At 43.4% G+C, this 15,703-nt stretch overlaps 1 protein-coding gene across 1 annotated transcript in view; it reads left to right on the forward strand.

Moving 5' to 3' along the window:
• Nucleotides 1-1,621: 1,621 nt before the first annotated feature.
• LDLRAD4 (low density lipoprotein receptor class A domain containing 4) overlaps nucleotides 1,622-15,703 on the forward strand; it is a 176,668-nt gene continuing 162,586 nt past the window's right edge. The window contains exon 1 of the mRNA XM_084280592.1: nucleotides 1,622-1,745. Within this exon, the coding sequence (XP_084136718.1) occupies nucleotides 1,706-1,745 (40 nt within the window). The 5' untranslated portion in view covers nucleotides 1,622-1,705. The remainder of the gene's footprint in view (nucleotides 1,746-15,703) is intronic.

Consider the following 15,703-nt stretch of genomic DNA (forward strand, 5'->3'; position numbering starts at 1 on the left):
GTGTCCCTCAAGAAAGGTCCCTAACAAAGCTCTCCAGGACTGCTATCTGGGTGTCTATCTGTACGCTCGGTAGTGTCCACAGGGCAGAAGGTGCCCCTGAGGAGCATGAAAATCTTCTCTGCGGTTCTTGACCATTTGGGATATTCAGCCTTACGCTTTGGTGTATAAGCTAGTCCCCAGATCTTGCAGGTCAGGGGAAAGGGTGAAGCGGGGCTGAGGAGCAGGTGGTGGGTTATTCACAACTGCCTGCTGAGTCTGCTCGTGTGTTGTTCTCTGCAGCACCTCTGACACAGGCTGCTCCAGAAGATGGGCCTTCAAGGCCGATCCAGTACTGCAAGCCCTGGCTAGGCCCATTAGCTAAAATCCATTAGTAGATCGTAAGATCATCACAGACGTAGTTCCAGCCTGCCTGTGCCACTGAATTGGGAGACAGCGAGCCAAGCATTATTACCTGAAGGAACAGGATGGCTGGGGAGGGAGTGGGGTCTTCTCCACCAAGTCCTCTTGTCTTTTTTTCTAAAATAATCTTCTCCCTGAGCACATACCTGTCTGCCGTTTGCCTTCATCCCATAAAAGCAAATGCATCCTATTTTTTTAAAAGCTGGATGTGTGACACCTCTAGCTTTCAGTGAGCCGCGGATACCCGTGCTGTGCAGAAGCAGTAGGATCGAGAAAAACTTCACCACCTTTCCCTTGTACAGCCTGTGGGTGTTTTTAACCTCACCGAATGTCTGCAGACATCCAGATTGCGTCACCTGTGTTACAATTGAGATTTTAAAGAGATAATCGACAGCAAGACATACAGAGGTTTTTACCCTCAGAAGGCTGTTAGAACGGCATATATAGTGTCGGCAGACAGCGCACGCTTTTCCTGCTCCGGAAAAGAAGGGAAGAAGCCATATGAAATGCTAATAATCTTACTGTGGTTTTGAGCAGACTAGACTCGAGAGCCTTGAGTATTTTTCCTTTTCCCTTTTAACTGCAATTTTGTTATTGTATTGCTGCCCCCATCTCTGCTAAATATGGCTTTTGAAATGTAAATCATATCATGTTCTCAGAGATGCATATGACACCCTCAGCACTGTTCCTCTTTGCACTTCAAAGAGCTGTGTGGTCACACTTTGCATCTCAGCAAAATCACAATATTTGCCTTCTGAAGATCTCCTTTAATGTGTACAATCAATCCCTGATAATGTGTTTTGGGTTTTTGTTCCCTGGAGTCTGTTAATTTTAGTGTTGCTACAGGTCATCAGGAAACATAATCTCTTCTTTTTTTAATTTCTCAGTGAGCGTGCCTGAGGGGAGAGAAACACAAGAGAGGAGAGACAATTGAACATCATCATTGGCCGAGACCTGAGAAAATGGTGCTGGATGAACAGAGGATTAGAACTTAATTGTAAAAGGGAACTAAAGTTTTGGCAGGCAATTTGCTTCATTTCCGCATTCATCATGGCCCAGATCCTCTGGCTGGCTGGTTGATGGGACTGTCCAACGCTTCCTGCTTAGGTTCAGTGCAGAACCCCTCTGCCTACGGATCGAAAGACCTGAGATCAGGTGGGAACTGGATGGTGCCAAATACGGGAACAGAAAGAGAAATGGACTCTGACGAGCTAAGATGGAAGTGACTTGACAGCTCCAAGCTCAGAAGTTGTCTCCAGTAAGGACAGGTTAAGGCGGGAATCTCAAGCTTTGCTGGGAGAGCAGTATGCAGGAAGCTGGTTTCCAGGCCACAAATGCTTTCACAGGTAAGGACTTTTTGTTCTAGTTCAGCCCATAGTTTTGGAACAGTTTATGGGAGCAAATAGGTGCTGGCTGTCGTTAGTGCCTTGTAGTGCTTCCAGTTAAATGACATGTTTTAACAGTTCTCTTGAGGAACAGTTCGGCATTTGTATTAACAGTGAGTAACACAGCCATATTTCAGGCCCTCTGAAGCGGATGGCCACAAGCTTTAGGGAAGGTGTATCTCAGGTTTCTTCATTAAAGTACTCATTAACAGCTTAACAATGAGTGGCCTCCTGGGTCAGTATAAAATGTGGGCTGTTAAGTTGCTCTTGTGTTCAACACGGGTGTTTGGTGAGGGTGCAGGATGGACGTGGTTCGTATCAGGGCTTCTCAGAAACATCAGCTTGAGCTTTATCTCATCAGCCAGAGTACACCTGGGCACAAGTTGTCAGGTACCACCTTCTTGTACTCCCATCCCTGCTGCACTGCTTGAACTGGCGGAACTGGAGGGTTTAAATGGTGACCGGTTCTAGTATATTTCCCTGTAGATATGTTGGAAACAATGTAATGAGAAAGAGGATGCCAAGGTGGTGTGTCTCTGCAGAAAGCTCCCTCTAGTGTAAAGTCGGCTGGAGTTCATTCAGTGCTTTCCCCGGCTGGACTGGTTTCTGCTTTGAGAGGGTGGGAGAAGGAATCAGGGACCAGAAGATCCTGTTGCTTTGTTTCCACATCTGCTGGCCAGCTGTGACCCTGCAAGAAATGAGTAGAAAATCAACTGACTATTCCTCCTGCTTTAGTAGATCTAGATAAGGGATTAGTACCACAGTGAAAGTTAGTGATGTGCAAGACATTTATTTTTGCAATTTAAAGTTTTTTCCATTAGAAGAAGGTTACTGGGTTGTGGTTTGTATGTGCAGGGACATCATGTTCTGTCTCAGGGTGCTTCACCCTGGGATGCTTTATCTTCTAGGAGCTCTTCCCAGGAAGGAACAGCAAAACTGTGCATTTCCCTGAGGGTGGGCTCCCACTTTGTCCTTTCCCAAAGCAGATCCAGCCTCAGAGGCTGATCCCACCCTTTGGGCTGCAGTGGGGTGGGAGCTCTGTGTCCATCTGTCTGCAATAGCACATCACTTTTGAGTGGTAGTGCAGTCCTGAACTGTCTTTGTTGCTTTGATTTACAAGACAATTTCTGTGTGGGTCAGCAAGACATATCTTGAAGGAGAGGAAATGGGACGCTTTCTACCACATCTGCTTCAGCGCTGATGGGAGATGCGAAATCTGGGACCACTGCAGTGCCCTCCAGCTTCTCCCTGGCCAGCAGCACATTCCTACAGCTCCCCACTGCCTTTTTTTGTCCTGCTTGTGCATCTTCCTCCTCGCTGCTCTCTGCCAGTCCCCAGCTCAGGAGTTTTTGCCACTCCTCTGCTCTCCACCAGAATTCCTACTGTGTGGATATCTGCTGTCTTCCTTACCCACCCTGCCTTCTCCAGCTCTTTCTATCACTGAAAACTACTACCTTTAGCACCCTTGCAATATGACAATTATTTCTTCCCAGCTTTACACTCTCCTCTCACAGCACCTGCTGTCCCTTAGCTCCCAGAAGGTAAGCACTGTGATCAGGGTGCTTGGTCAGTGAGTTGTCAGGGAGCTGATAACCTCATCACTGCTGCTGGGTGGAAGAGATTTGGCAAATGGTGCTCCGTAAAATTAGGGAGGATTATACTGAGGTCCCTGGAGGCCCAGGACAACAGTCAGATTGTGTTGGCAACTGAGAAGATTAAGACCTATTCTGGAGATGCACAGCATGAAGGTTGCTCAGTCTGTCATAAGGAATTCTCGTATTCTTTTGGAGTTGTAAAGGAAACGGGTTGAAATATTGTTGCTTTATATGAGGAGAAGGCAAGGACTTCTGTTTCTTCCAACTTGTGTCAATTTGATATCCATATTTGCTTTTTGGAGATCTTACTTGTTCCTTGTTGGGTTCATTTAATGCATTCAGCAATAAACAGTCAGTAGGTGTGTATTTCTTAGAGAAATTCACTGGACTGTGTTATGCTGATTTAAGAGTTGCACTGAAAGCGTAATGCCAGATTGCCCCTCTGATCCTTCCTATACCATGTCTTTTCTTCTATGGGAATGCCAGGTTAGCTGTAGGGGAAAACAGTAGCTGCTGGTGGCAGAGGGGGCATGCACACAGGAGCTCATTTGTCCAGAAGAAGCTTTGATACCTGAAACTTGTGCAGTGTCAACACTGAATCTAGCCACGCTAAGCGACTGCAGCTATTGCAGCAATCAGAGTAATTGCAATTTACAACTGAACAGAGTGCTGGAAAGAGAAGCCTGGAAGGATGATGTCTGTGTGTAGCCACCTTCTGAGTGTTTCATAAACCTCCTTTCCACCTTGCTAATCACTGTGACCTGGAAAGGCTTACACTTAAGGCTAGGAGATACGTTGATCCTGTCTGTAAGCTCACTTTACTGGCACAGTTGCCAAAGCTGCCCTTTTCTGCAGATGGCTCTTGTTCCAAGACATGGGCTCATCCAGTCACTTTATCATGTATTGCCAAACAGGAGCTTAGGTTAGAGCTTTCTCACTTTAGGGCTAAATACAAATTTCAGTAGATCACACAAGTCTAATAGATTCAGGATTGCTTAATACAGAAAAGGCAATGGAAGGGAAGTGCTCCTAGGCTTGATGAGGAAAGAGATGGCTGAGCCTACGATGATAAAAGGCAATTTGAGTGATAGCAATCATGAAAAAGCCAGCTTATCATTCTTCAGAAGAGGAGAAGAGAGAACTTGAGAATAAAAGCAATAGTATGCAAGAAGGTAGATTGCATTCAGCTCATAGAACTGATAGGTAACATTTCTTGGGAAACAAACCTGAGAACATCAAGGAGGCTGGCAGTTTCCAAAGGACCTAACTTTTTATTTTCCAGTCATAATAAAGAATATTAAAGCCACAAATAAAAGGTGCCCCAATAAAAATAGCGTAAGAGACAAATAGACAAAATAAAGCAAGACAGAATTGCATGATCTGAAAATTGAGGACTCCTACAGGAAGTGGAAACCAGACACATTGCTGGAGATGACTGTGTAAAACCACATGAGCAGAACGCAAGGGCCCAAACCAGCCAGGCCGAGGCGCAGACCAGAGTACGGCCAGTGCAGGACACGGTAACCAGGAAACATGTCGTGTTCTCAGCAGTAATAAGAGGAAGGGGGAGATTCTGGACTACTAGTTAGGAGGGAATGACAGAACTCAAAATCTGACTGTGCAGAGGCAACCAAGTAGTTGATGACATTTTTTGCCTCATACTTTGCCCAAAAGGGCGACCTGCTCTCCAGTGGCAAGAAAAGGCCTGCTGCCCTGCGAAGGGTAAGAATTCCAGCTAGAACAGGGACAGAACTGATTATAGGCTAACCTGATAGGATAATGGGTATTTTAGAACAAGCTGGAGCTTATTAAGCTAGCTCTGCAATGTAGAGTGAAATAGCTGGAGCAATGTCTCAGCAATTAGTGATTACACTGGAGGAGAACGTTTGGAGGACAGTCTAGATTCAAAAAAACTTTGAAGAGCAAACACCGCATGTAAACCTTCCAGGGTCTTCCCTTTTCCCCTTTGGAGTGGAGGGCTTATCTTAAATTCTTGGGGAGAAAAGCTTGAATCAAATAATCAACTGGATTTTGTTTTGTTTTGCTTTTAAATAAATAGACTGTAGATCATAATATGATAAATGAAGTTGCATGTTTTTTTTCCAGAAGGTTCCTTGTCAGTGGACCCTAAGTTTCCTGTAAGTAGAGAAATAGTATATCTTGGTTTTTTGGAAGCTTTTCACCCTTTTATGAGCAAGGTGGCAATATGGGCTTACAAGGTGGGTACACAGTTGGCTGGAAAGCTGTTCTCAGAATAATTACTAGTGATTCATAGTCAAACTAGGAGGGTATGTCAAGTGGAATTCTGCCCTGGATTGCCTGAAAATATTCAGTATTTTAATTAATGACTTAGATGATAGAATCAGCATGCAAAATTTTCAGATGACACCAACAAGGGAGAGGATGTAAACCCTCTGAGCACAGGATTAGAATTCAAAATTAATGTGGTATATTGGAGAACTGATGTAAAATAAATACGATGCATTTCATCAAAGACAAGTTCCAAATTGTGGTTGGGCAGGAATAATCAGCTGTGCAAATCAAAATGTAGAATAACTGGTGAGGCAGCAGGTCTGCAGAAAACACTTGGGCAGTTGCAAGAGTTCAGAAAATGGCTCTGAATCAACAGTACCTTGACATGAATGTTGTGGTGGAATATATGGACAGGAGTCTGCATGTAAGATGTACAAAATAGTTTTTCCACTCTACTTAGCATTTGAGTGTGTAGTAGTACTTATGCTCTGAGCAGCGTGCTTTGTCCCCTTTGGAAGCATCCAGAGAAGACCGAATGGGAAGGCCAGAGGTTTAGACAACATGACCCTTGAGAACTGGAAAAAACCACCCCAAACGGTCTTTTTCAGACTACAGCAGTAATTCTCAAACTTTCTGAAGATGTTTTTACAGGTCCCCAAAAAAGCAGTGGGGATTTGTGCCAGGGCATGTGTCTGATGCTCTAGGCTACATGGCAGGATGTGGCCATGGTAACAGTGGTGTTTTGGTGTGATGGTCAGAAGGACCACCTCGCTTGCACGCTTCTCAGCTGCCATGAAGAACTACACCTTCTGCCTTGGCCACTCTCAATGCTGCACCAGTGCTAGGGTAGCAGTGCTAGGGGTCCTGGACAACCAAGGTCTATTTTTAACATTAGCTACTTTTTTTCACCAGTGCTGGTGTAGGAGAACTCTCCATCACTGGGGAGTGTGTGGCACAGGGACATCCAGGATAATCAAAGGATAAGTGGAACACTATGGGATGGATTAGGAATCAGTGTGTGAAGCCTCCTGACCTTGCAAGGTCAGGTTAGGTCCATCAGGATTTTATTAGCTCTGTCCGGGCACAAGTTCTGTCAGACCTGGGCTGACTTGGAGGCATTCCTGCCCTGTGACCCTCAGCACTGCCAGAGGGATTATTAGCTCTGGCACTATGGAAACCAGAATAAATAGTAAGAGGTTGCTCTGTGCAGCGGGCCCCTGCCCTTCAGTCTAGCGCTGACTTTTCCTGTCACCTTCTGATCTCATTCTGTCATAGCTTCATATCTTCTCCCTCACACCTTTCCCTGTGGAAGTGATGGCACCCTCAAATCTTTCCATAATCCCTTGCAGCCTTACGTCTCAAGGTCACTGTCGGCGAGGCTTGACCTTGGGCCATTTCCAGAGAGGCCGAGTTACTCCCAAGGTGCAACTTCTCAGCTTGGCTGACACTCCCCTAGGCCCTGCTTTAGCAGAGAAACCAAACTCAGCTCATGCTCATGGGAAGACAGCTTGGTGGAGCTTCTGCAGTCACCTCAGCTCTGTATCCCTCAGCACTCAGGACTTCTGTTGCATTTCTTGTCCTGCATTTTGTGCTTTTCCAACCTCTTTCCGCCTCTTCCCCCCATCAATGCCCAAATTCTCTCTCTCTGTACTGAGAGTCCTTCATCCCTCCCCATGTGTACATCTGGTCTCACTTCTCTCCCAGATTTCATACTCTTCTGGTAATCTTTCTGATTTTTATGGCTTTCCTTCACCTTCTTTTGTTTCCAGACCTCTCCCCCTTCCAGACCAACTCACTACGACTTAGTTCCAGGTTGTCTTAAAGCCTCTTAACCTCTTTTCTAGGCTCAGTCCTTCCTTTCCTTGTCTGCCTTTCTCTGGGGTTAGCACCTTTCCCTGCCTCACATCTCTTTCCATGGTGACTTCTGCTCATTTGTGTTGGACCTTTTGCAGGAAGGCAATCTGAGAGTTTGGTTTCTCTCCCTGTGTCTTGTTTTGCTTAACTGCTGGCATATTGGGTGGAGATGTCTCTGGCATGGGGGTGGTAGTTGCAGAATAGGGAGGCTCCTTGAGGGGATTACATGGGAGACCAGGTGAATTGCTCCAGCAGATTGCATAAGACCCAGTTGGCCATTATCCGTTTCAGAGAATGGAAGAGTGAGGGAAGATGTGATAACCATTTAAAAGTATATGGAAATTTCATGTAAAGAGGAAGGTAATAGAAACTGTTTTCCAGTTCTGCTGGGGATAGAGCAAGAAGGAACAGACAGGCTTACTGTGGTGGGGAGATGGAGGTTAGACGTTAGGAAAATCTTTCTAATGGTAAGGGTAGTTAAGAACTGCAGCCGATTGCCTAGGGAGCTTGCACAGTCTCCGTCACCGAAGCTTTTTAAGAACAAGTTAGACAAATATCTGTCAGGAATAGTTTATGTACAGTTGATCTTGCCCTGGGGCAGAGGAATGGACTTCATGAGAGCTCTTCCAGCTTTAACTTTTCTGTGATTGTATTATTGCCGGTTCCCTGGATAATAAATGTGCATTTTTTTAAAGTCAGTAACCCACCTGCACTACTCTGTCTTCTCAGTGTTTAAGCAGATTCTGCTGAGCTCTTGGAATAATTGATAAAGGATAGATCAAGAGTCTTACCTTTCTAAAGTCTTAACTCTCCTTTTGCTGGAGTATGGCTCTGTTGCATTCCTTCTAGCCCGGCCTCCTCCTTTAACCATCTTACTTTTGGAGGGTGTGACACATGTTTGTGCAATTTGTATAGAAATATTTTAATGTTAGAGAAGTGCTATATCCATTCTTCCCTTTCACAGTAGGTGAGTATTTTCAGGAAAGCTTTTACCATTCTTAGTAAGCTTATTTAAAAGGTAATTATTAAGGATAATCAGAAACAGTGCAAAGCCAAAGGAACCTCCCTTCAAGGTCGTTTTCTTTATTATTAATAAAACTGTGTGCAATTTACTTATCATCAAATATATAAATGGTGTATCTGATGCTGAAGGTAGACTGCTTCCTTGGAATTATAATTGAGGCTCAATGTAAAACAGCAAAACAGGTTTGAAATATCTTCTAATAAGTATATAATGTAATTAATATTAAAAGTAGTTGAAAGCTCATTTATACATCAACACAGGTCTCCCACATTGCTGCTGTCATTATTTGCATGATTTTCAATAACAGATAAACATTTAATTTAAAAAATACAAGTTGACTTTGGAGCAGAACATTCCCATCCCCTCTGTTCCAGTTTTGTTTTCACCTGCTTTTCGAAGCTAGTCTGTCTGGCCTTCCTAAAACCTCTGCAGTTGTTTTAACAAATGCATTCTTATTTTATGAATTTTCAAGGTTACTCTGTCACCCACGGACAACTCTTAACTGTCTCTCTGTTCCTGGGAGAAAGAGATTGCTTTCTGCAGTGCCCCTTACTCAGCACACACATAGCAAAAGATCACAATCCATTGTATTCCCTTCGATATTTTATTTAGAGTGTGCAATTTTTGGAGTACAGAGAGTATTCTCAGCAAAAATACACGGATGGAGATACAATCTCACTCTTAAAGAGTTTGCTATCTAAATATGTTACACTCAGTGAGTAGTGTTTAGTGAAAACTGTTTTAAGTGTAGTAGTGCATAGCTTGGAAGGCACCTCTTCAGGGTTAAATGCATTAATAGACTTGCAGGAGAGTGATGAAAAACTGTGAGAATCAGTTTGTGAGCAGAGGTGCAGTATGAGAGGGATAGCTTTTGGTCACAGCCTCCTTCTTCTGCTGTCCTTAAGATCAGTGACTGGAACAGCAATGCCTCTCTTGCTTTAGGTCGCTCTTCAAATACGGGAGGTCAGCTTTTATGTTTTGATCACAAACTTTGTGTAAGTGAAACATTGTGTTTTCTTCTTTCCTTCCTTTCTTCTTTCTTTCCTTTCACCTCAAGAAACAGCTAGTTTATTTCAAACGTCTGGCTGAAGGACTTTTTAATGTGAAAGCAGACAGATGCGGCCTCCGCTAATTGAGCTGTGGCATTCCTTATGCAAATGGAGGGGCATTTCACACAGGCCAAGGATTTGATAGTTTAAATGTTTCTCCTTTCCCATATTTATTTAACTGGGGTAGTGTACTTCCTTGCACGTTTGCTTGTTTGGGTGAAGTACCGCAGCCTTTTCCTGAGGGGAAGAATGGGAGAAATTGTGTGGCAGTCACTTCCAGAGGATGGCCTTGCCATCTGAAGCCACCTGGAGCCCAGTGAATGTGGAGGCAGAGAAAGGCAGAAGAGAAGCTGAGAGGACCCCAGAGGAAATGCCGTGGTGTGAAGTCCTGTGAAACATTTTGAATGATGCTAGATATGGGAAAGGATCAGCCACACACCTGGCATCTGCTCCCTTGATACTGCAGGCTACTGTATCACATAACGCCATTCATTACCGAGCTCCATGCTAAAGTTTTTATTCTGATCTGGAAGGATTTTCTTTTGATTTTTAATTTTAAATTATTGTTTTTATTAATTTTCATTGAGTTAATTTAAATCCCATTTCAAAGTCCTTTAGTTTTCAGCTTAGGTGTAGTCTTGGCTATGTGTGCGTGGCCCACTTGTTCTTGAGAAGGACAGTCCAGAGCCCGAATGAAGGGCTGTTGAATTGTGTGGGCCAGGGTGAGAGATGGTTCAAATTTAGAGAAACATCATTGCCAATGCTATTATAAACATTATTTTATGAAGTTCTGCAATGCTGGCAATGGCGAACTTCTTCCCAAAGCCATGGGAGGGAATGCTCTAGCCTGTTTTTGAAGGATGTTGAACCTGGATCCTCACCATTGAGAACCGTTTTAAGTCGATGATACTCAGCTGTAGCGTTACCATGCCTCTTTGGAAATGCCCATCTGCCATTTCTCATTTCTTAATAGTACATGTCACGTTGCTGTCACGCTGCCTTCGCGTGATACAACTTAATCAGCCAAATGGCCAATTCCAGACTGAATATGACAATAAATTTGGCAGTAAATATGCTACTTCTCAGAGTTTAATCATAATAAAAAGGCAGACTTTTTGAATGGACAAAATGAACGTGTGGTCTCTCAAGCAAAATCTGGAAAATAAAAAGGGGTGACAATTGTTCGGTTGGCAGCGCAGAAGCTTCAAACCAGCCAATCAGATCCTGCATGATGTAACCCAAGAAAGAGGAGGAGGAGGCTGAGCTGCCTCCCCGGGTGCCATCCTGCAGGGAAGCCCTGCAGCTGCCTGAAGTAGGCTGTAAATGCCTTTCCTTCCATGCTTAAAAGCTGTAAAAGAGGGAGCATAACATCCAAACCCATGCAAAGCTACTGAAGCACTTGAGTGTGCCCTTTTGGAAGCTGAGGAGGTACAGTGGCTGAGTGGCAGTATTAGCTGTATTAACCCCAGCCTAATCTTTTTCATGCAAAAAGTAATGCAGGATGTTCCCATGCACTCAGCTCCAGGCAGTGGGGTTTTGAGTGAATTAATAGGGTGAAATTTTGGTCTAATGCTTGGGTTTTCTGTAATGTCAAGCAGGATATTTAACTTGATATTCTATCGGTTTTCTTTTACCATGAAATAAATAGTGTAAAATAATGCCGTGTTTCTTTGTTGTAGGCTGTAGCATTGCCTTTACAAATCAGAACTTGCAGTTTGGGCATACAGAGAAGTGGAAATATTTGGCATTGCAGGATAAATGTGGTGAAAAAGCCTAGAAGTTATTGAAGAGAAGGTAGTAGCATGTATAGAGAGTTCAATGTTACTTCTCTGATATTTACACCCTTTTGCTTTTTAGGAAAAAAGCCCAGGAGGCATGGGGATTAACTGACTAGCCAGGCATTTTTTTGTTGTTGCTTGGTTTGGTTTTTGTTCAGAGTAAAGCTTCTTGTGGGTGGACACGGTCCTTCCTCCAAGCCTTTCCATGAACACACACGTTCCACTGGCTGTATCAGCTACATCTCCCATCCCGGGGCTTGGCTTTCCTCAGAATCACTTCAGTATGAGCAACCTGGATCCACCCAAGCAGGCACCCCATGCTATGCTTCTCCCACGTTTTCTCCCCAGGGACTGCCCAACCCCTGCTCCAAACCCTTTCTAGAGGGATACTCCCACCCTCTTTAATTTCTACTCAGCCCTCAGCAACAGTGAATAAGCAAAATGTTCGGTTTCTAGTAGGATGGTTACTTAGTGATAGGGTGTAGCCTTCAAGCCCTGCCAGCCTCCTACAAACACCCAAAGATACTCTTCTCCCTGGAAGAGAGTATGATGCAATACTCTGATCTGTCTCTAATAGCACTGCTGCTCTCTGGGATCCATCTTTTCCAAAGTTGTGCTCATGTAGGGCTAGGAAGCTGCTGATTTCTGAATCAAGGGGGCTCAGGGCAGATGGACATTGACAGTATCTGGAGCCCAGAAACTTGGGTTTCAATATGAAAGCAGAGTTCCTTTGTATCATATTCAAGTCCTTTGCTGCGGTCATCCCACTGTAATTTGACTATAAAATTTACCCAGTAGTTTGGGCAGCTGAGTCCTTAAGCTTTCTCTAAGAAGCATCAAGATGTATTTCCCAGGGGGTTAAGCAGATATATCTATGTGTGAGTGGCAAGCAGGGGCACTGTCCCTGCTCTTCCTAACCATGGGGCTGTTTCCACACTCTCTCATGCTGGGATTAATGATCTGTTAACAGCCAGGAACAGGTTGAGCAGTATGTCTTTCATACATATTGTGGGTTTTGATTTTATTTCTTTAAATTTTCTGTCCTATTGTGGGCTATTTCAGTCCTTAGCTTTCTTGCTTTCTTCAGTAGAAAGTTACACCCGTCTGATTTAAGGGCAAGAATAGAGGAAGCTTTGTTTGAGGAGCGAGGAGTTAACAATGAGGATTTTTCATGATGAAAACACCCAAAAGGAACCCTATTCTATAGCCAGCATCTAAGCAGCATCTTCAGTCCATGCTTCTGAGGATAAGCTCGCTCCTGTTGCTAGCGAGTAAAATAGCATCGTTCAATGCCATTTGATTGCTGACAGCGCTGTGTGCCTGCGTGTTGTAGGTGTACACATGCTGAGGTGGTGGGAGGAGGACCCAGGACAAGGGCTTCTGAAAAGCCTGGAAGTCTTGCTTGGGTATGAACTGTTCAAGGATTGTCTGTTTATCCTGAAGGCTTAGACTATACAAACCAGTAATTTATACTGGCTGAAGATGGATTCACAGCCTGGCTGTGTACTCAGTCGGTCCTTGATTTAAACGAAAAAATTGGGAGTTTGTGCATGAGTCTCCATTTTTCCCCTTTCTGAGGTTTATTATACTTGATTTGTTTATCTCAAAAGAAATACTTTCAAGATAATATCTGCTTCCAGTTGCTCAGAGAGGGAATTTGAAGAGACACATGACCTGCCATGACAACACAAGAATAAGTTCAGGAAAACTTCACTGTTCTTAAGTCAGGATGTAGATGGCATCTGTGAACTAAAGACTTCCCCTCCCCTCCACCCCCCCGCCCCATCCCTGGTAGAGATCACAGTTTTTGTGCCCAAACCACTGCTGTTTATGGATGTTGTTGGAGAGTTTCTGTGTAATAAAAGGAATAGTGGTTAGCTCCAACAATAAAGGCAACAAGTATGGCTCTTGAAGATGTTTTTATTCAGAGCCTTCTGTAGTGTATGCATGGAGAAAGTGACATAGCATTGACTTGGCTTTTGTAGAATCTCTCAAGTACGTTCCTGTTTTAAAACCATATTATTCTACTTTTTGGTACAAAGAAGTTAATGTTCTCTGAGAGATACGACTGCTGCTCACAGCAATCGGTTACACCAAGGAACCTTCAAGTGCTATGAGGATCGTGCCATGCCACAGCAGTGAAGGTCAGCCCCTTCTGAAAGCTCATCCTCTAGAAAAGGCAAGATAGAAGTAGGACACAAGATGACTGCTGTCCTCCATGTACACGTGCACTAAGGCACAGATGAAATATTTACGTGGCGTGAGCATGGAAGCTTGGCAGACCTGAGAACTAAAGCTGTAGCCTCTGAATCTGAAGCCATTATGAGGGGTGAGATTATAGCCACAAGTACCAATGTATTTATTTTTATCTCCAGGCCAGCAGTATACCTGCTGCACTGTTTTCTCATATTTACTCTCTTGAATACTTACTTTTTTTACTTGCTGACACAAGGAGAAGAACATGTCAGTAGGATTTCTGGTGGAAACTGGAGGCTTGCTTTATGTCAGCATCGCTGGAAAGAATTTCTCTGAAGAAGAATTGCAGCTGCCTATAAAATATGTGACACAAACAGCCCTTCTCATCTGCAAATATTAATTGTGCATTGGGAAGAAGGGGGTGATGGAACACAAGACTGCTTGAAGGATACAGGTTATTACTTAAGGGCTTAAAAAAATCATTAAATTGGCAACTAGAGAGCGTGATTTTTGAAATTTATGGGAATAAAATTTAGTGTGATGAATACAAGAAAGCTGTCTGTGTTAGCTTCCCTTCTTTTCAAGAATCTTTAAGTGCAAAATACGATGTTCATTAATGTAACATAGGCAGGCTCATTGCTTTGTTGCTTTATACCCGTATGGATCAGACTTATGTGTCAGTTTAAGACGTATTTTGAAGAGCCTCAGAAAGGTCTGTTCTCTGTAACTTGCTTCCTCTGCAGGAGAAGAGGCAAGTTCTGTGGAAGGATCATATTTCCTACTACAACTGGTGGTCTGTTTGGAAAGCAAACAAACAAGATACCAAAACCCACAAGTATCCAGGCATATAAGCCCTTCACCTCCAGGAAATCTTTAAATAAGCATTCAAGATTCTTCAGTTTGCTGAGGGCCATCTTCTGCTACATAAGCAAAACATCATTAAAACCAGGCCCGGACAGCCGGTGGGGAGAGAATTCTCACGCAAGTGAAACTGGCAGTTGCTGTATTAGCATTTGGCTTTCAGTCAGTATTGTGATTGTGAACAGAATCCCCCTGTTGTCCCTGTCCATGGCACTGCAGTTCAGCTCACAAGGCAGCTTTGTGGCCACCAGAGTAGCCAAGTACTTGCTAAGAGGAGGCTAGAGAAGGTGAAATTGCTTCTTTTACAGTTGTTCGGTACCTGTGACCTAACAGAGAGGCAATGGGATGCTGGGTGTGTTAATGGGAGAAATAAGGAAAGTGATACTTAGGGACAATGTTTAAAACTGAGGGGGACTTGCACAATTCCACCCTGAAAGGAATCTGTGCTTGAGCTTGCCACCTGGAAAGCGTGTATTCATGGGAAGATGGAAGAAAGACACTGAAGGCTGGTTGTGATGGTTGCAGAAGGGAAAGCTGAAGATGAAATTAGATGTGCGTACAGTGGCTAATGTGATTCTCTTAGCAGTGATTGCTGTCATTGCAACCACGCTGAAGCTCTGCCAACACTGGGTTAGAAAAACCTTTGAATACTTGTACAGGGAGCAAACTCTGGAAATCTTACCCGTAAAATGAGTGTCTTGAAACATTTTCAGCTGGGAAAGAGCTGTGCTCATTTTTGAGAAGAGTATAACAAATCTAGTGTGCTGATTCCTAGTTTTTCTGTTCTTAAATATAGAGCCACTGTCTAAAAGTTAGATCAATGTGAGACTGTGTAGACATTAAATGATGCCAAGAAATTAGTTCCCAGATATTTATAAATAAACTCTTGGTGCACTCCCATTTTCCTTCCTCTTGTCTTTGCTATTATCCCACGCATTTGCCCTCAGGCTTTCTGTACTTTTTTATAGAGATGCTAGTAGTAATTCTTTTTTTTTTTTTCTGAATTTTATTCGTGAAGAACATAGATCAAATTGTACAGTGTAACACTGGTTAGATTACAGCTAATAGCTGTGGCTGTTAACCTCACGTGTTCTTTTTACCTCTGTTCTAATAATGAATCATTAAATTGAGTGGAGCAGTAATCCTTGAGATACAAAAGTAGAAATCTCTTAACAAAGGCATTCCAAAATGATAACCTTAAAAATTCTTTTATTGATTAACATAGTGTGCTATTGCCAATATCTTACATCTGTTACAGGGTTTAAAAAGTGTGACTTAAACTGTGAGGATAAATGTGTAGAATATTTGT

The sequence above is a fragment of the Gallinula chloropus genome, assembly GCF_964237585.1.
Source record: "Gallinula chloropus genome assembly, chromosome: 2".
NCBI classification, from domain to species: Eukaryota; Metazoa; Chordata; class Aves; order Gruiformes; family Rallidae; genus Gallinula; species Gallinula chloropus.